The 21,956-nt window shown below is 45.0% G+C and overlaps 1 protein-coding gene across 1 annotated transcript in view; it reads left to right on the forward strand.

Moving 5' to 3' along the window:
• Positions 1-6,546: 6,546 nt before the first annotated feature.
• sash1a (SAM and SH3 domain containing 1a) overlaps positions 6,547-21,956 on the forward strand; it is a 168,919-nt gene continuing 153,509 nt past the window's right edge. Inside the window, exon 1 of the mRNA XM_061091561.1 lies at positions 6,547-7,050. Coding sequence (XP_060947544.1) covers positions 6,547-7,050 — 504 coding nt within the window. The remainder of the gene's footprint in view (positions 7,051-21,956) is intronic.

Consider the following 21,956-nt stretch of genomic DNA (forward strand, 5'->3'; position numbering starts at 1 on the left):
TCCCCACATCTGTAATTAAAGGCGTCCAAGAGGAACTGAGGAGCCGGGAGGAGACGAGAGGAGGCGCTCGTTCTTCATCAGCGAGCAGACGGACCACAAACTCATTTAGAGCTCCTTTTATCTCCAGCTTTAGATCAACAGGTGTGTTCCGTGTTTCGGAGGGTTGCTGAGTTTGGGTAATTCGAGCTTTTACTTTTAGCAACAACCGAAAAGTTAATTTAACTGTCTGAGTGCCAAGTGTTTTTTTATCACAAGAACCCAGTTGTGAAAGAAAAAACACACGCCACACATTTCTGCCTCATATCACTTCTCATAGTTTCATGTCTCAAATTGCCTGTGGCCATGTGTCATACATTTGCATATATACATAATCCACTTATGCTGCTGTGCTCGGATGGCGCAGTGCCGTCCATGCTAATTACATGAACTTCGGTTCACCGGGATGACACACCAGCGCAGTTGACCGGAAATTAAGAGGCGGTTCCTGTGGGCATGTCGGCGCCCTGTGAGCCACCGAATCTCTCCCTCGACTACCCCTGCCGCTGAGAAGTCGGGTCACAGGTTAGCTGGGTCTTATTAGAGTACCGCCAGAGGCAATAACAGCCGTCATATTGCCTGGTAATTCTCCCTTTGGTGTAAAGCCTGGGTTTCCATGATAACGGCTTAAGTCGGAGCAGAGCTCGGTTTCTTAGGTTACTCGGTTTGAGGGAATCATGGGACATTTTCTGAGTTGTGCTTCAGTTTTCTAACACGTCTGAAAACAAAAAGAGTTGGAGATTTTTGGAGACAGCATGACCCATTTAAAGAAAATGAATTTATTACCTGTTATTAAAGCGTTTTCTCTCTGGGTTCGTCTAAATGTTTTCAGCTCATTAGCCGGCTATGAGATTTGAATTCTTGGCACAATAAATACAATTAATTTTAACTACTGGTTTGTGTCTCAGTGATTTTAATTAGCAATGTCTTTATTCTACCAGGTCCGTGCACTTGCCTTGAACAAACTACAATCTCTTTTATGTGCCTCCTGTTTTTATTCCTTGGGAGAGGCTTTGGGCTATTTGTGTGTACCGCCGGTTTATAATCAGGATGCCGAAGACTCTCTGTAAGCTCAAACAAAACTCTGTATCGCAGGTTTGCAGATTGTTTTTCTGGTTCAAGGATTCATCGCTACGAGGCTCCCTCCAGTCTTGTTCTGCAGCTGAAAATGCAGCTGCAAGAGTTGAACGAGTAGAAAATTAGTCTTCACTCCATCAGCCCGTGTTCCACTGAAGGTAATCACCTCAACTGTCTGATCAGAGAACCGTCCATCACCCCCAGTCGCTCTTATTGAGCCAGTCCCCAGGAGAAGTTTGGGTTTGATTGATGGCGTCACTTCTATGGCTTCAGTGGGAATACTAACACAGACACCTGACCTGTTGCCTTCACATGCTGCCTGGCCATTGGCAGTTTTCTCCGTGGCTGACATGCTCAAACGTGCAACCCTTGCGTTAACCCCGAGCTGCAACCCTCCCTCTCCCTCGGCGGGTTCGGGGATGTTTAGGTTGATATTGAGCTGCCAGCGGAGTGGCAGCTGGTCCTGACATGCTCACCTCACCTCTGGTCTCTGGAGCTCCCGGCCCAGCCAGCCGTTTGTAATTAAAAGTGCGTAAAGACAGATCAAGCTCCTTCCTTCTTCCCCTCCCTTGAAGATGCCAGAGGGCTGAAAACGAATCCGCTGGATGCCCCGAACCACCGACCTCCAGGGAGAGAGCTCTCTCGTTTTTTAAGCCTGCAAAAATAAGTCGTTCAGTGTTTTTTTTTCTTTTCTCCCTTAATTGCATCCCAAGACAATAAACAATGTGGATTAAGGACTGATTTTTTATTCACGTTCACCACTGAACTACTCATCATTATAACCTCCCCCAAAGTTGGAGTTTTTCTCCCGCGCTCCCCAATTTGCTCTTTTACATGTTCGCAGAATACATTTTCACAGTGAACCTTTCCCATCACGAGAAAGTAGGAACACAGGGAAACTATACCTGCACCGCCCCCGATGAAGCCAAATGTGATGTGCAGCAATCACAGGCAATCATCAGTTCAGGGCAGGATGGTTTCTTCTCGTCTTGGCTGTTCCTCGAGAATCATCGAGCAATCACCAAATCTCAAAAAGTCAATTGTTTTCAGATTTTGACGAGGCACAAACTATTGTTACATCTCTCATTGTGTGATTAAAGAAATTCCAGAAAAGCTCATCTTAGGCTGATGGTCAATAGAGTAAAGAGGACCCATTTTTGAAGGGAGACAGTGTTTGGTGATCAAATACTGCTGACATCATTAACCTTATCTACAGACAGGCTCTGAATCCAAAGCATGAGCTGGGATTTGTGTTTTCTGTTGCCGGCAGATGAGCCTACGTATCTATCAGCAGACTGACTGATAGCCACCCGCGAAAGCCTCGACCTAGCAACCGCTATCCATGACCTTCACGGTGCCTCTGCATCTGGGTGGACAGAAGCCATTCTCTGCTTCAAAGGTTTCTAAAATTGAGGTCTTGAAAGGTGCAACCCAGGCGTCTGAAGCCAAAGAGGCCCTAGAAATTTCACCCTACGAAAATCCCCACCTTCTAATGCCTGGGTGGAGAAAACTGCAGCACACAGAGTGGACTATTAGCATAGAGAAGACCTGGCTGTCAGTGGAGCTGCTATTGTCTGTCCGCCTGTCTGTCCCCTCAGCCTCCAGCTGTGTCTGCTGGAGCTTTCCTTACCTCAACCTGCCACACTCACGCTCTTTCAATCAGCACAGTTAAAGCAGCCTATACATATTTACCTGCACCGATGCTAATGTGCTCTGTCACCGCCACATATTCACATTCGCCAGCTCTAATGCTCTGGGCTCCCCGTTTCAGAATTTATTAAGGGGTGGTTATTGAGGTGTTATTGATGTGGCAGCAGTTCTGTGGCTTCAGGGCAACACCGCCCCACTCAGTGGGGAGAGGAATGTCTCTGTCGCCTGAATTGGCCATAGACGGCCTTTTTTATGTCACTGCAAAGCAATGAAACCGTACTCTTATGTAATACTACACAATATCAACACATGGTGGTGCAGTTAGCTTGAATTAAAAATCCATCATTGCTGTAAAAGATACATAATGCAGTATCTCGGTATTCAAAAAAAATAAACCAGCGGTTCCCAACTGTTTTTTTCCTTGTTTGCCAACTCATTTATTTCCATCATGCTGTTTCTAAATCAAAATTTCAGTTTGTGCATTAAATACCATTTGTGGAAAGTTTCCAAATGGAACAATTGGTGTGTTTATTAAGTGGATTTTCTGAAAATACGGTCAAATTTTCTGATACAAATGGAAACCAGACCAACGTTAATTATTTTTGCACTTCTATTTCTATCAATTAGATTATATTGTCATTAGCATTGTTAACCAGATGTTGAGCCGCTGTTGTGTCCATTCTGTCCTCAGTAGGGCCAGTGGCGCTGCTCAGAGGGAGCTACACAACCTCTTGTCTTGTAAACACAACACTGGCTGAACCTCCTGGCAAGCGACCACCACCAGCACCACCACCCTCTCAAATCAAACACATTTGGCAACATAGAAAACTTAAATATAGCCCAAAAATAAACATAACATAACAAAACCATTGTGCACTGTTCTGAGCGTCAACAGTCTGCAGAAAGAACAGGTAAACCCAGTGAAATATAGTTTGATTGGTTAACTCTCCTGCTACTTCCTAATTAAACACACACAGCCATTGGGGGGTTTCAGGCCTTCTGTCCTGCTTATGAAGTCCCAAACCATGAGCGAGCTGGCTGACCTTTTCTCCACCGTAACATCCAAATGGCTACAAAATAATGATTATTATAACAGAGTAAGAATAGAAATGTTTTGGACCTACTTTGAAAGCGTAGGAGTCCCTCAGGGTTCCCCAATGACACCTGATGTGCAGGACTTACATATTTAGTTAATATTTTTCAGGAAATACGTGATTGTGCTCAAACAAACCATTATGTAAATTTCCTTCCAGCTTGTAAGACGTGAGTGGGTTTGCCACCCTCGCCTCTCTCAGCTCCTGCTGGTCACTCACCATGGCCTGGGGCAGCAAAGTGGAAACACAGCAATCCTGGCACTGGCTGAGCCCAATCTGAGTCCAGCCACCGTGCAGAGCGCACCAGTCTCCCTCTTCCATCTGTCACCCTGCTCCCATAATCCCCTGCTCCTGTTACCGATCTAATGGTGTGCCTTTGAAACAATGAAGAGGACAGAGCTTTGTGATTTATAATCCTAATATATGAGAGCTCAAAATAAAATAGGCTGCTGTTCAGAGCCGATGTTAAAGGGTAGGGTCCGTGTTTTTTAAGCTTCTGCTAATCGTCAGGGTCACATGTATACTCCTGGTTTGTCTTCACTAACCGTCACCATAATAATAGAGACATTAAGACTTATTTTCATGTCTGATAAAGTCAAATTCCTATTCTTAGAGCTTATACCAACACATGGAGATGTTCTTATGGAGGCCACACTGTGCCTCAGACCCAAAAAAGTTCTGTACTTTGGGTTTGGGTATAAAAAAATGGCTGAAAACTCATTATATTGTTTACAGTACAAGTACGAGCTCTACTGTATCACATCACACTCTGCACCGGTTTAACCCCCATCCCTCCTGTCAGTCAAACCACTTTCTACAAGTGTTTACAAAGGATGAGGGACAACAGAGCATTTCTGGGTAATTGCATTGACAGCAGCAGACGGGCAAATCACAGGAAATGTCAACTAACTCCAGTCTGATTGGGCTGGGAACGCGATGAAGGATGCGTGCCGGCATCGTGCACTGACATTCTGACATGCATTTGTATTTATTTTTTGGCATCTCCAAAAGGAGCCCGTTTGCTATGCTTTTCCGCTCTCCCTCTCTGACTGTTTGTGTTTGTTCTCCGGCCCCCGCCACTTGTCATAATGGGCCCCGGCAAATCACTTCCAGCTCCGAGCCGAGCTTGTGATTGTATCAAACTGACCCCTAACAAGCTGTCAGCTCACATTTGATAAAGCATGCATCAGCACCGACCGGCCTGGCATCCGTTTGGACAGAGCGGACAGGTCTTATTCCAGCCCTGTAATTCCCCTCGTTTTCTGTCTCTCTCTCTTTTCCTGCACAGTTTGACTTGTTGTCTGATACTAATGCTGACGGCATCCGGTGCTGCTGAGATTTGATGCAGACGCTTGCGCTCCAGTTGCTTGTGAAGTCTAGGGGAAGACAGCCTGAAATGCCCCTTCATGTACACGATGGATGGATGGATGGATGGATGGATGGATGGATGGATGGATGGATGGATGGATGGATGGATGGATGGATGGATGGATGGATGGATGGATGGATGGATGGATGGACGCATGGATGGAAGAGTAATGCCTAACTTCTCCTTCTCCTATTACATCAGCCCCCAGTGCTGTGAAACCTTCAGTTCCGCAGTCGCCACATAGAGGGAGCTCATGCGCGTTGGAGAAAACCAAAGCGTGGAAATGCTGAATGAGTGAGAGAGTGAGAGTGTGTGCAGGAGAGACAGAGAGGGAGAGAAAGAGAGCGAGGGAGAGAGAGAGAGGTGCGGTGGACGGAATTACATCGTGGGGAAATAATAACGTGACACACACCAGCAGCAACAATATCCATTCGGACCGTGCGCCACGTTGTGCTTGTGCGCTTTTTGTTTTTACGCACCAACTTTGGCCAAGTCGCAGCGGACCCTGCGATCCGGTGTGTGCCCCCCCACCACCAAGGCTGCGTGACAAGTTGGGAGGAGAAGGTGGAGGTGGAAAGAGGAGAAGTCGCATCTCTATTTCTAAAATTGGTTACAGTGGGATTTTGGTGGAGGAGGAGGGGGCGTGGACGGCGGAGAGGAGCATGTTGGCTTCTGGCTGCGGTGCCAGTGTGGTGATGTGCCGGCTGGAGGAGGAACCGAGCGACGCGTAGAGGACGTGGACTGATCGGCTGGACGCGGAACCCATTCACCGGCTTTCTGTCATTTTTAAACCCCACTTGTGTTTTATATACGTGGATGTATTTCTAAAAGGAGATTTGAAGGAAGGAGCAGGAGCCGAGGAGCCGGGTTTCTAAGACGCAGCAGCCGCCGCCGTGCGTAACACACCAGATCTGCTCCGTGCTCATTTGAATGAGAATAGTTGGCTTTCAGTTTCTCTTAAGGAAGCCTAATTGCTGGAAGTGAGCGCGCCAGGTGAACCGCTGTCCGTGCGTAAAATCGATGTTTTACTGACATTTGGGATTTGAAAGCTGCAGCAAGTGAAAGTGAGGGGATCTCCATGTGTAAATATTGACAGGTGCTATCAACCTTTCATTCACCGGCGGGTCTCTTCGTGTATTCAACACATCGCGGACTCATTTGGAACCAAAGCTGCGCCATGGATCGTCCACGTTCTTGTTTGATCCTGCAGGTTTAACACACGTTGATGGGAACAAACCTTAGGATGCGTTTGAGACGCCGGATGGGAAAGTAAGCATCACTCCAGTGTCCTCTTCCCATCCCGAGGTGTAAGCAGCCAACATGACCAGCAACGGACCTGTCATCGTCTTCGAGTGGCTGAAGACCCTCCAGCTCGCCCAGTACGTCGAAGCTTTCGTGGATAACGGATACGACGACCTGGAGGTTTGCAAGCAGATAGGAGACCCCGACCTGGATGCCATCGGCGTCTACATCCCCCACCACCGGCAGAGGATCCACGACGCGGTGAGGAGGCTGAAGGAGGACGCCAAAGACACGGCCAGCGCGCTGTACTTCACCCTGGAACCCATGCCACCCGCGGCCGAGATCTATACCAGTCACATGGTGGACCAGTACGATTCCAAACTGCGGGGGTCCAAGTCCTGGACCGAGCCCAACAGTGACCGGGTCGCTCGCAGCGGGGGGTACATGGGCGCGCAGCGGAACCTGACGCTGGGCAACAGGAGGGAGCTGGTGATTTACCCCAAACTGAAGCTGAAGATCATGATCAGGGATAAACTCATCAGAGATGGCATCAACCTGGCCAAGCAGCCCTATTCTAATAAGGTAAGAGGTGGACTGACACACACATCAGCTGCCAAAGGTCATGCGTAATCAGCACACTATGAATCATGTTCAATACACACACACACACTCTAAAATGTCCCACCCTAATTCATATTTTTCGGTTTGATATACACTTTAAAACATTCAGCCTGTGTGAAGACTTTGATTTCCATGTGTTTCAAAGGTATTTTCAATGTGCACAAAGTTTTTTTTATAAGCCACAAAAGCTGCTCAGCATCATCCATCAGGTGCAGGATGAAACCTGTCAGTCAGAGAAGAGGGCTGTTTGGTGCAAAGGGCCTATTTTCAACCATGTAGGTAAACGCCAGTCCGCCTAAACTATTCAGCCGCCTCTCGCCACACGCTACAGAGGTGTGAGTGGTTTGCTGTCATGGTGAATGATGGGAGTGAAGTTGCTGCAGATCAATAAGCGGCGAGCGGAGAGGAGCTTCCTGAGGAGCATCTCTGATTTCCTGTAAGGGGGAGAGAAGAAGATTTACACTGGTGGTTATAAATCCAGTCTGACCTCACCTGTCCACTGAGGGTGGACCAGCCAGGCCCCTGTGAACCCTGATGAATGGGCAATGGGCTATTGATTGCTGTGGTGAATGAAGAGTGGCGAGCCGGGGTTTGGCTGTGAGGAGCCAGACTGAGAGGGCCCTCTTGTTCTCACAGGACCGAATCATATGCCGCACCAGCTGAGAAGGCTCTGCTGAACGTCTGCTGTTTACACGCAGCGTTCGACCGTTCGTCTCTGCAGGCCAGCGAGGACACAGAGTTCATGTCCTGAGCCGGGAAAAACCTACGGCAACACGCAGGGGCTTTTCAACAACCGAGAATTAGACCTGACGTTTCATTTGCAACTTTCAGCGAAAAATAACGATCGAGAGTATAACTGCCTGTCAGTTGGTGAGCGGAACAGGCCAAACCAGTCCCCCAGCTCTGATCGTGTGCAGGTGGTTTGGAGGCCGTTTTTTTGAATCCTGACACTTTTATCTCCCTCATTCATTCAACGCGATACTTATCTCTCTGATTGATGTTATATTGAAAGGTGTTATTTCCTCAGAAATGAAGTCATCCAGGCCTCAGGTTTTCCTGAAGGGAAGGTTTTTTTGTGGTCGGCGGGAAACAGGAACGCTTGATTCAGCCGATCGAGAGCCGGGTGATTAGCTGCTTTTCAGTAGCTGAGCGAGTAATGAAGGCTTAGGGCTGAAGTCAGCTGAAAAGGTACGGTGTCTGCTTGGGATCAAACATGTGGCCCTGTTCATACCTGTTATAAATGTGCCACCTGGTGACAAGTGGACAGCTCTGAGGACATTGCTTCACACCGGGCATTAGAATGCGTCCCCACGTGTATCTCCACTTGTGATCAGATCTCACCTCCCTGCTCCATAAGCAAATAAACACAAACATCATGTCTGTTTCCAAAGACTCAATCTACGCACATGCTAAAAGAATTTGGCCAAATGCGTCCCACCACCCGTCCGGATGTGGTCTGAGTGATGGGATCTGAAATGCCTCTGTCCCGGGCGTGTTCACACCTGTAGTCAGATCTGTCCACTTCAGATCAGATCACTGGGGACAGATGTTTCAGTGTCGGGTCTGAGCAGGGGACCGTTTGTCAGCTGGAGTGTCTGTATTTGCATATAATTATTTATTTATGGGTGTGCTTTGTAACGGCTTGTCTGTTTGACTTTATTTTTCCAACTGACAAAGATCCTGGTGTGATGCAAACACAGGCACATACCCACACTCCTGCATATCTAATAACACACGACCCCAACATTAATTCCATAAACCCTGTCCAGTATGTGCTTGTTGTTTCCGAATTAGCTTCTCAAACTGATTCCAGCTCTGAATCCTAGTTTTGCACGTTGCACGAGCTCTTTTTTGTCAGTCTACATATTTCAGCCACTTTGGCTGAGGGTGAATCCCACAGAGACGCAGGATTTGTGAGGGATTATCTGTCAAACTAGGGCTGAAACAAAGTGTTGGTTCCAGAGGGTTAAACTCTTTCCCTTTGAAGGCTGTGTTTATTTAGAGCCAAAGCTTTGGTGTCGAGGCTGCGGAGGGGAATGTGCGGGTCAAGGTCTTTCTGCCTCGCTCTCTCTCTCTTTGTGTATACGTGTGTGTGTGTGTTTGTGTGTTTGTGTGTTTGTGTGTTTGTGTGTGCGTCTAACCCTGTAGTTTTGAATTGGCTCCAGCCCAGTGCTTTTCTCCCCAGGAGAAGTGAGAGGAGTTAAGAGATGGAGCTGTGACCAGCTGATGGAGGGTTGACTAACTGGGCTGTGATTGGTCTGGAGATAGCTCCCCTGCTCGCCGCCCTTGAGATGAGATGTCAACCCCAGTGGAGGGCCGAGACCAGAGAGACTCGAGGGCAATTACAGGACACACAATGTCAATCTCCAGGGATGCTCAGCGTATAGCATAACCAAGTTCTCCACCCACATTAAAACTGTCCTCTGTGGCCTGCACTGGGATTTTCACGCTCAAACGTCTGACAGCCCCTCTTCCTCTTCGTCTCCGCCGTTTGTCATCGTGCCAGAAACATACGCAATATAGGCACAATATATTCAGAAGCCCTATCTCTCGCCCCTGCTGAGGATCCTGCTTGTGCGACAGCCCCCATTATCAAACCACTCACTGAAAGGGCTCTGCTGGGTATAATAAATACCCATGATCCTTATCAAAGCTGCAGAGACCCCTCGCCTGAGAGAGAGTATTATTCCTACTGATGTAAACAAACACTTGTGTGATGGGTTGTGCATTTCTAGATCTCTCATAAGGGAACAATATAAGACTGGGAGGCGGAGCTGCTCGTCTGCCTGTTGTTCAATCCACTGCAGGCGGAGACTTAATTTAATCTTTATCTTCGGCTTGAAACTTTCTTATAGATTTCTGTTGCAATAAGAGTCAAAATGTGATTGGAGAAACCATCGATCTGCTTTTTAAGTATTTGTCAACTCCACAGAGGCTGTGTCTGCTTTGGTTTGATTTGAGTGAACCTGTGTGTGTGAATGGCTGATGGGGAACAGGTTGCTTCCTTAAACAAGACACATGATCATATACATTATAGATTAGATTATCCGAGCTGTCCTTTGACTAATGAGATGACATTTGAAGACTTCCTTTTAGATTTGCGTAGCTTTAAATGGCCAAATCAGTAATTTGTCATACCTTGTTCGTTGTTAGTTGTGTTGTATATGTTTATAATACATTGTATTTAAGTCGCTAAGTTTTTCCTCACTGTTTGTTTGTTGTTGTTTTTTTAAGCAACATTAAACAAACTTCTAAACGGATCTCCACAAAACTTAGTTGAAGGATGGGGTTTGATTTCTAAGAGAATAATCAATGGATCTTGATTTTAAACTAGCCGACATTAAGGGAACTGATATCTATGAGTGTGTGAAATTTGTCGCAGCTTGATTGAATTTTATGGAACTGTTGGGACCTGGCTCAGCTTTATTGAGTTCTATTCTACTTTATTATGTTTTATCTTCAGATCTCTGTTCCGTCTTTCACTCGTTACAAGACACAATTTCTCCAGTGTACAGGTTAAGTTGAAATTAAAGGTTATTTTAATGTCCCAACCCACTGATCTATATGGATTTTTTTTTTTCATTCAATAACTGAAATATCTTTTACTTTAAATTACTCTTCGATTCATCTCAGGACCAAACTACGTGGAGATCTGTTCTCATCCTAGTCTCATCCCGGGCAGTAAACAGTGGACGGACTCAGTCATAATAGCGCCTCATTGTTAGTGTTGTGTGTCAGGAGGAAGTAGAAGCCAAACAGTGGGAGATTCTCCATTGTTTGTGTGCAGGCTGATGGAATCACATGTCCTTTCACTACGGCTCTGTTTTGCGTTCCCAATTTCCGTCCATTGAACCGGGCTGCGGAGGCAAGTGTCCAGCATTGTGCCGATGGGTGGTTGATAAAAATCTAGGTGTCATGCGGAGAGGGTTGTAAATAGATGGACACATTTTTTGTCGGGTTAGGGAGAAAACCTGGTGGGTGTTTTTGAAAGGGTCGCACCATCAGGTGGTGGAGGAACGTTAGTCCTTCCTCTGACCTCAGCTCAACAGCTGATCAATGTGTAGGCTGGGAATCGTGAGAGGCCCGAGGCTGAACCAGCCTGAAGAATGCGAGCAATGCAGTGGACATCCAGAAGTGTCACACTCAGAATGAAGGACAGCGCTTAACTAACTGTACCAGCTTCCTTTAGCTAAAAAGAAGCTCACCGCCATTCATGCCAAACACTCGTCTCACTTCCTCTTTCACTCCTTTTATCTTGATTAATATCCCAGCACTTTGGCCCTGGCAGGAAATTAGGTTTTGGTTTCAGACGACCCCGTGTTGGCCCACTGTGGGTGTGGAAGGCCCCTCAGGCTTGTGGATCACTGCCAAGATTTGGCAAAGGTGAAAAATAATGTCAGCAGTTTTTACATTTAGAACCAAAAAAATCAATGTAAGAGCAAATGTCGGAGAATCTCTTTCCTCTGCGGTTCTCATTCAAGTAAGTTATAGCTCAGGTTAAACAAAGATTTCCAGTCAAGCTGTTGTATTATATATATGCTGCATTCTGTTTTCAACAACAAGTTATCATGAATTACAGGTTATTGCTGTAACCTGTAAAATACGTTCACAGGAAGACATTCTTTCAACTTGGCTGTTTTTCCTGAAGAAAGAGCTATTTCATGGCTCCAGTGGAACCCTGCAGAGAACACTTTTCATGAGCTTTTCATTTCCCCTGTATTTTCGTTCGGGTTAACATCCTCTTCATTTTGACCCCGTGCTATAAGGGCTGGCGTGTTGCCATAACGCAGCCTTTCACTACAGCCTCTGCGTTTTCCAGGCATTCTGCTGAAAACCCCTGTTTGCTTAGTCTTTATTAAAGGCTCCTTAAAGGCACAATCAACCGAGGACTTATAAAGGGGAAGTCATAAAGAAGTCAAGGACCGGCTCCATTGTCCGGAGAGGACTGAGAAAGTCAATTAGCGGAGTGAGCTGCTGTTTGGGTTATAAAAAATAAGCAGGGCACTAAAAGGGATGGATCACGTTCCCCTAAGATGGAAAAAGTCCCACATACACTCATTTCGTGGGTCTTTCTCCAAACAGCCACTTTGTTTATGAGCTTTTAAAACCATCTTTGTCAAGCATAAAAATGCAAGTACCAGGTTTAAGTTTCTATGGAGAGCAGCTGTGAGTGGTGAGGACTGATGGCTATCACAGCGACCTTTGACCCCTGCAGCTTCTGACCTGCTGGGCTGAAACACTAAGGTTTGATGGTCTTGCCCTCAGACAATGAAATGGGCTGCACACACTAATGGCTCCTCAGAGGGTGCTGGTTTTTACAATGTCAAATTTATCGTTTCTCATTTTACTTGAGTTGATTTCGGACATGAACCGAGTGAGTTTCTCCAAATATTTGTCTGTTTGTCTGTTGTGTTCCTCATCCGTGAAAGAAACTGGAAAATGTTTCCAGAGTTCATGTCTCAAAACAGCTGTAGATTGTCGTGAGTGCGTCAGTTTCCCGTCTGTGGAACGTTCTGTGTGGGGTCCTTTGTGAGGCAAGAAAGCAACAACTGCAAAAGAAGCCACTTCACACATTTCTTTAATCATCCCGGAGTAATCCCCATTCACTGGATGGTTTTTTCAACTTCTGGCACAGTGAGTCAGGGAGTTTCTGTCTGTCCCTCTGTCAGTTAGACTTGACCACCCATCTCCTGGGAGCATGTGCAAATGTGGGAAAGCGGCCTTTAAGCTGTATTTGCAGCTGGTTTTCTTATTTCAGCAGGAAGGGAGCGAGCGGGTCTCACTCCTCCTGTTCTGTTTCTCACATGATCAACTGGCTTTCGAGCTGCTTTCTATTCCCTGGACATGCGAACTGTGTCGGAAAGATGACATTTCACAGAACTCAAGCTTGCTAACCTTCTCTCCAATTAATCAACTGACGATTGTAAAGCCATAACAATCTCACCATTTAGATGTTTAGCTCATGTGGAAAATTTTAAATGTATGCGCACAGCAGTATAAATGTCACTCCCTCTAAAGCCTTTGGAGATTTATTGTATTTAAATAACATATGCGAGTTACAGTATACGCGTGTCACTTAAAGTTATGCAGCCACGGTAACGGCTTTAAATAAAGCAGGAGACTGCAGAGCCATTTCTTTCTCCACAGTGTGCCGGGCCACAGGTCCTGATGACACACATTCATGACAGATACATTATCAGAGCTATTCTGGTCCAAGGTTTTAGCACCTTCCAGACAGCCTGTCTGCATGACCCTGGTATCTGCATCAGGAGTGGCAGCAGGCTCCATTATCAATACTTATATTCCCCTTCGGTAGACAGGCAAGTTATTAGAATTCATACTTACATTTGTTTTGTAATCTCTAATATGTTGAGGCTGTGTTTTCAGCCAGTTCTCAACAGAAAACCCATCAGTAGGGATAGTGTAGGCTGAATGGGAGAAGCGAATGTTATTTTGGTTCTAAGTTATGTTTGACATGTGTAAAATGCCCTCCTTTAAAATCAAGGCTATACTTTATATATACTTTATGGTCCAGTGCACAGACGGCAGATCCTTTCATCAGCAGCAGCAAACGGGGAAGCTAGATGTTCAGTTGCTGCTGTAAACATGTTGTTTTTTCACACACTTCCAAACTGCAGCTCGCTTTCATGCAGAAACCGCGCCGTAGACACGGGAAAGAAGCTCCATCGTAGGCACATGTGCACAGTAATGACCCTGTGGTCCTCTTTGAACAGTGGAGATGGAGGGAAATGAAGACATCAAGCACCGCACCAGGATGGAGAGTGACAAGAGAGCAGGCCCGAGCATCTGTCTGTGACAGGATCCAGATTGCAAACACACCTGCAAATCAACACAACCGCACGTTTTCTGCCTCTCTGCGGCTCTGTCATGTTTGCAGTTATGACTACACTCGCTGTGATTACTCTGGTGGGGATCATTACAATTTCTCATAAAAAAGAGACAATGAATCGGTTAGAAATTGGTGGAAAACCCTGTGTCAAAATGTCTGTCCCTGGGAAAACTGTGTGGAAGAATTCAAACTTCTTTTTAACATTTTTAATTATATTAGTTTTGTACAGCTTTAGAGTGAAAACAGGTAAAAGCAAACAAATGTGGGCACCTCAAGAGATTTGAGTTTTCAGATAACTGTTACCAAGGTCTTAGATCCCAATTAGCTATGGGAAACTCAACGCAGGCAAAGGAAATAAGATGATAACAAAGTGATTCATGGTATCCATTTCATCAGTTGGCAAAGTAAACAAACTCCATTTGTAGAAAGACCAGTAAGGCTTATGCTGGTTTTTCTACTTCTGTTGTACTTTTCCTCTCTTAACTTCCTATAATTGGTCCAATCTGTCAAGAAAGCGTTTTCTCACTGCAAACATCTGGACCACCTCTTTCGGGTCAACAACATTTTAGTCTGCTGGCCCAGATCGTGGTCCCAGTCACATTTCACACCTCTTCGGAATTAAAAACTTCTTAAGGTCCAGAATAAAGGATTTGGTGTTTAAGTACCCATGAAACTCTGGAAGGACTATTCAAAGATTTGCTAGAAAGCCAAATCATAAGGTCTGTTTTTCTCCAAAAGACCTTCAGGAAGATTCATCAGCTTCTGCAGAGGTGATGCATTGCTCTTACTGAGCAGCGCAACACCTACACAAACATGACCTTCGTGGAGGAGTCATCAGAGGAAAACCTTTTCTTGCATCCTCACCACATAATTCATCGATAATGCTTTGGGCTCGTGTTGCTGCCAGTGGCGTTGGGAACATTTCCCTGGTAGAGGGAAGGATGGAATTGATTAAATACCAGCAAACATAACACCGCCTGCTTGGCTTCTACAACAGGATAATCATCTTAAAAATCCACAATGCACTACACCTCAAGCTGAAGCTTTGCTACAGCCCCAAAAAAATCATTGCAAATCTGTGGATAGACCTCAAAAGAGCAGCTCATGCAAGACGGCCAAAAAAATCGTAGAGAACTAGAAGCCTTTTCTGAGGAAAAATGGGCACAAACCCAAGAACAAGAAGTGAAAGACTTAGCCGGCTAAAACAAGCGTCTACAATCTGTGATCCTTCCTGAAGAGGCTGCTACTAACTACAGACCATGCTGGGTGCTCAGATTCAGCTTTGGGGCCTTTTCCTTCTTTATTTTTTTGAAGCTGTTAAAGCTTTTAAGTGATCTTACTTAAAATATTGAAGCAATGTGTTATCTTTAACTTTATGCCTTTTGGAAATCGGCTCTCCTTGTTTCTCGCTCAGCCTTTACACAGTAGTAGAAAGCAGACCTGAACTTTGTCATGCCTCTGTACATTGTTGTGTAATGCACAGGCACTGTATGCAAACTTGCAGTAACCTCACACATTCTTAATTCTGTGTTTCCTTCGGGGGTCACGTGTGACCTACAGTCCGATAAAGCTAATTACTTTTGACTCCCACGCATGTGAGAATGGGAGGTCACGCACAGGAATAGGGGGCTTTGTTAGAAGTCACCACAGACGAGTTTAAAGGCATTTAAACATCAAACCATATGTTGCTCCTGTAATCTCTAACTTACATTATTTGCTGGCTTAAATGGCAGACGCAGGGTTTGGGATTATTGCATAATGCTGTAATTCTTTCAGCGATACATGTGCTCCGAGGAGTTTTAAATATTGCTCAAGCTCTCTCGTTAAGCAGCTCTCTCTTTCAGTGTTGTGATACCGAGTCTGCCAACTGTGCAGAAACTCAGCCGTGACTCAGTCGGTGAAAGTGTAGCCATATTTCAGCCACGAAGATGGTTGAAAATGATAGATTTTCATAATCAATTCACCACATTTCTTCTCTATTAATTGCTTGTTTCGTCCCCTTCGCAAAAATATTCAGTTAACCACGAGAAAAGCAGAAAGCTGACAGCACCATCTTTTCATTGAACAAGAGATTTATAAGAAGAAGAAAAATAGAAAGTCATAATCCCTCATTTTATGAGCTGAACTCTGCTCCTCCAAAAACTTGACGGGGCACATTCCTAGTCATTTTTGCTTCAACATTCGGGCCAAACTAGATGAAATAATCCTCTTTCCCAGGAAGATGCTGTTAAAAATGAACAATGACAGTGTTCCCTGTAATGCACGGGGCTCAGACAAGCTTCATAAATCATAATGATGAGGGAGGAGACGTACGCTGGTCGCAGCTTAGCGGTGGATTTTCTCCAGGCATGGAGTAGTTTCAGGAGGGTTCGAGCGCTGCCGCGTACAACAGAGTTCAACTGTTCTACATGTAGCTACAGCTTGGCTCATGTCAGCCTGCCATCTTGGACTGTGTTTAAGGGATATAATGTAGGGGTGTAGAGAGATGAGTGAGGCATGATACCACGGAGTATGAGTGTTACACAGACAGAGGGAGAGTGTGTATAATTACCTCGTCTGAAGCCCTTGCCAGCTAGGTGCACGGAACGCAGCGCAACCGACTCTCAACCCCTCCTTATCCCTAATTGGTCCATTTTGAAGGCATGAAGGCAGGGCTCCGCTGAAAGCTTTGATCATGGAGACCACACCAGTGTCGATATGTCCCTACCTGAGTGCTTTTGTAGTGGTTGTGCCTGGCAGGGGATTAAGCCATATACCAAACCCACTGAGTGTCTGTCTGTCCTGTCTGTCTCATGCTCGGGCCTCCCTGCGGCTCCACATACCTGAATCCGAACCCTAATTACCTGGCAGTTACTGCATTCCTCAAACACGCCCACGCAAACACACTCGCACAAGAACTGTGTGTTGCACATCTTCTTTTATAAAAGAAGAACCAGCGGCGTTTTGTAGATACGCTTTTGTCTTGTGTGGTTTACCGCTTTTAATATTCCAAGCATTTACAAAACATTTATGGGTTCCAGCACATTCCAACACGAATGTTAATCTCCCCGTGAGTGTTGTGTGTTGTGTGTTCTGTGTTCGTCTACTGTTTCTCCTTGCAAGTATAAGAACTAAAGAGGTAGGTTCCAATATTAATTATTTAACTTTAAAATGATTTGGAGCATATGTAACAAGTGTAATCGCTTCACACTCAAGGCTGCGAGCAAAACCTTTTTCAAACTGGTTATTCTAAAATAGATCAGGGGTGTAGACAGAGATGTTCCGATACCAGCATCGGAAATGCTTCTGTTAGTGACGCAAAAACGCCAGGTTGGCCATCAGCTTGTGCGCTAATCTACAAATCTGAAACTGTAAGTGTTTACAACGCTTTTCCTCCATCGATGGCGGTCGAGTGGTGACTGATAAGGACCAGTCAGGAAGTGAATGCAGGTGATTCATTATTTCCAAACGTCTCCTTTTTTCCAGCCGTCCACACTAGCATTCCCCAACCAGCAGCGTTTTCAAACTTCTCAATTTAGGCGATTGAAAACTCAATGTAGCAAGTAATGCACATCAAAGTTTACGGATATCAAAGAAACAGACAAAACAGAGCAGTACCATGCAGCATAGCTTAGCTTTTAGCCTCTTTCTTTCCAACTGTCACTAGACCATACTAACAAACATGTACTGATAGTATATTTAGACCTGCAGTTTACACATTTTGATAACAGAACCAGAACATATATATGCCACCAGAATAAAGATTGAAATGAATATCAAAGTATGAAAAGGTTAAAATTTCATATACTTCACTGACTTTCAAATGACAGAAGCTTGAGCTGGCTTTAATATTTCTGTCCATGTGAGCAGCTGTCAGTGAAGTCACGCTCATCATTAGCGGATCACTCTGGACAGGCTCAGTATGGAGGGCTGGAGTTCATCACTGTAATTGCCGTTTTCTGACCTCCGTACATGTTGAAGTCAATTGTTCTGTTCATTAACTGTTAATCGCTTGCCACACTGCTTCATGCAGGGATGAATAGTTGCTCCACTGCGACTGCTTCAAATCTGAATCCCACATCATTAAAGCTTCAGTAGGTGTTGGAGTCCTGTGGCCTCTGAGAGGAGACGTCTGAATAAGTTTGTCTTTGCTTGGATTAACCTTGCAACACATCATTCCGTTCACACATTCTCGGCTTACCCAAAACACACTTTTATACTTCATACACCCATGAAAAAGCCTTCATCCGTCATTCACTTCAATGGATCCAGGCTTTGAGCCACAAAACAGACATGTACCTAATGAACAGTATACAGTATGATCTGAGTGGTATGTCGTCCTCTGGGTATAGCCATGCATTCTTGTGGATATTTGTGTGTATTGGGATGCTCGTGTAGCCATCTGAGGTCACACTCTGTTAACGTCTGAGATGTGCGCTCTTGGTGCAGCTTCATCTGCTGTTGGTGAACCCCAAAACCACAATTTTCATGTCAGCAGATCTCTCATCCACCGCCGGGCCAAACCAACCCCTGTTTACTTTAATAGCCCCTGAGAATTCTTCTTAAAGTCTCTCAGACAAATCTGGAAATACATACTGGTCCCACTTTTCTCCCCATTTTCTCTGGTCCCACCACATGTTTTTTTTCACACAATGCCTCTTGCCTTCAGGGCCTGGCGCCATCATTCAACTATCTTAGATCATTCCAACCTCAGTTTAGTCTTCTGGTTCACGTTACACATTGAACCGAAGCCGTGGCTCGGGTCAAATGTGTGAACAGGGTCGTAAGAATTTGTGCCCTGATAAAATATTTACTCATTCTCAAGTGCAGCTATCTGACTGCTTGTCTTCATTGCTGGTGGCCTGTGTGACTTTTGCTGAAAGGCACAGGTTTATGTAACCAGTCAAATGACAGATTTCCAATGCTCAGCTTTGTTTAAAGAGGATTAGGTCAAGCTCATATTTATTTGACACAGGGGGCTTTGAAGAAATGTTTTTGAATAAATGTTCATTGAGAGAATTTGAATATTCAGGTCAATATCCTGGACAAATTCGGGACTAGGGAGGGAGGCCTAAAGCTGTGGGTCAACACTTGTCCTTTTGAATATTCCTGGTTTGAGCTCAGGCCCAAGCCTCCTTCATAATAACAGCAAGGCTGATAATCTGCCCCTAACATGCAGTGGTCACGGCCTTTAGCGACAGGGGAAGTGTCGTTAATCCGGTAAATCACCTCCTCACCGTGAATCCGTGCTGTACAGAGCTGCTGTCACACACAAAAGCCAAACAATGGACTGGCGGACTGACAGCTCGCCGTCCCAGCCTGAGCGCAGGGGTCATGCATCAGGAATTTTCTCCGCTCCAGCAAACATCCTCACCCAGCTTCAGCTCGTTCTCACTTACTTGCAGACAGGGCAGACGGGCAGAAATACAAATAGAGTGGCAGAGCTGTCAAGCCAACGTACAGGAAGGGATAAAGACGGACAGTCGGTCAGACAAGCAGACAAACATCCAGGTTTTACACAGTTAGAAAAACTAGAATCTACAGAAAAAGTTGCTCGAATGACATTTTAATGATGTAAATAGCCATTGTCACAAAAGTCATCAACAGTCGTCATTTAAAACTTTTTAAGGAGCTGCCTCTGAAATCACTAAGAGTAGATCTAGTAGATACTTAGTAGCTCTAAGTATACACTTATACTTAGAGCTACTCCAATAGAACGTCCCCCTTTTTAATACCGATTCCAGTACGATACAGAGTATTTTAAAAAATAACAACTAAGCTGTTTAAAAAGTTGTATGATACCAACCCTGTTTGGAATTAATGATAGTTTTCCATTTTTGGGAGGCCCAATGCAACCTGGCAGAAGCCTTTTCCGATGCTGGTGTCGGAACATCTCTACCTGTTCCCCTGTTTGTAAAAGGTTTCGTCCGCAGTCTTGAGTGTGAAGCGATTACACCCGTTACATATGCTCCACATCATTTAAAAGTTAAATAATTTATATAGGAACCATTAGATCAGGACTCAGTTCATAAACCGTGATAATGGACGACTGCTGTAGTTAGACGATATAGTGACTAAGTGCTCATTTATAGAGAGACTGAACTTTAGTGTAAAAATCGATCGGCTCGATGTCTCTATTTAAAGATGCATCACCTAATTGAAAACCTTTTTTTTCCGGGAGAGGAAATGTAGCTCAGTTAAAGTCATCTTCAGCTCCTGTTTGGCCTTTATTCTTCTCATTTAAATCTCCGGGCAACAGCGAGTGTGACTGCTAACAAGATGTATGCCGGGAGCAGGACAGCCGCATGGGAATGCTCGGCATCGCGGGTCTCTCGGGCCGCCTGTATGGTAATACCAGTCTTTGTTATGGTCACTTAGCCTTTTCTGTGGCCGGGTGAAGAATTTTTTCTTTCCGCCCCCCCCTCGGCGGATGAGAGTACACTGTCAGTCCAGAACAATGAGCTGCAGGACTGAGCTTCTTTTCCCAGCAGCCCCAGCAGCCCCTGCAGCTCTGATCCCTGTCCACTCCCATTTATGGAACAGTTGAGCGCCAGTGCCCCCTCGCACCCCTCCTTAACTCTCCCCCCCCCCACGCCTTGGAGCAACCGGTGACCACACTTCACCCGGACTTGAGTTCACATCCCTAAAAACTGCAGAAATATGCACCAGCTGACGACTTTAATCCTCAGGGATCTGTAAATGGAACGAGTAACAAGATAACCAATACTCCGCTGAAGATGACACAAGATCTTTATCCACTCCAGTAGCATCCATATTTAGGTTTGTTTGGGACATGGACTACAATGCAGCACTGGAAGATGAGGGCGGCAATTATGTGTGGAGATGGTCTTCATTGTCATGCAGGAATCCCACAGCCAGGCTTATATCAATTGTTATGTAAAGTGGTCATTCATATTGTACAGTCTGCTAAGAATGGATGTTCTGGGTTTGGCAGCGTGTGGATATGATGCGGAGAAGAGGAAAAGACTGTAAATATATCATTGTGTTGCTCTTGTTTTGTTTTTAACGTTGAAACACACACACAGCCCGTCACTTCCTCTCTTTCCCCACCCTTAGCTGTATATTTTATATGGAACCAAAGAGTCTCATCCCTCCTTTTCACTAACACGTCTTATTTCTTTAATGTGTTTGTCTGGAAATCAAAGCCTCTCACCCTCGTTTCCGCGATCGTTAACCTAAATCACAACGGCTCGAGTGTTCTCACTGTTGATTAGCACAAGGTTTCTCTCGTCGGGATATTGATGACGGGCCCTCTTCACTTGCTAAGAGGCTAAGGAGGCTTTTGTTATGAAATGGAATCATTTCTTCATAGGCTGAGACTCAGATGTTGCACGACTGACACTGTTTATACAAGCAGAGGGGACGGATTTAGAGGATTTCCCATAATGCTTCACTTTCCGTAAAAGCAGATGTGTTTAAGTGCACTATGTTTTCTCTAGGTGCTGCTCTTCTCTTTATCATCAATGTTAGGCCATGGTTGCTATTGCTGCTCATATTAACTAGAGTCAATAACAGCAACAGAAACACAGTAGGAATACAGGTATATATTTTTATAGTAATATAGTGTTAATAATACTGATGTGCTTTATGCTTTGTATGGATATGTTAGCTTCAGCAAGGCCCATCAAGAATGACTGCATACTCATAAATAGTGTTTATATAGTATGGAGAGCCATGCACGATCATGTCCTGTTTTTAGAATCAGAATCTGGCTTTATTGCCAAGCAGGTAACACAATAATAAATCCAAAAAATATAGAGTAGATGAAATGAGTAGAGGAGAGTAGCTGCACTTCGCTTATTAACGGGTCGAAAAGAAACCAAACAAAGGCACTGAGATGACACAATGCATGAACTATGACAGAATAGACATGGAACTAACAGACTATGTGCGTTTTCTCCTTAAAATGATTATTTTAAATAATTTTAAAGAAGAGTTCTCTAGTTTGGTGAAACATCTTGCAGGAAAAGGAGTGGAGTTCAATGCTTGTCTGAAATCGGCTTATTTGTGTTGCCGT

Source organism: Limanda limanda, chromosome 18 (assembly GCF_963576545.1).
Source record: "Limanda limanda chromosome 18, fLimLim1.1, whole genome shotgun sequence".
Lineage (NCBI taxonomy): Eukaryota > Metazoa > Chordata > Actinopteri > Pleuronectiformes > Pleuronectidae > Limanda > Limanda limanda.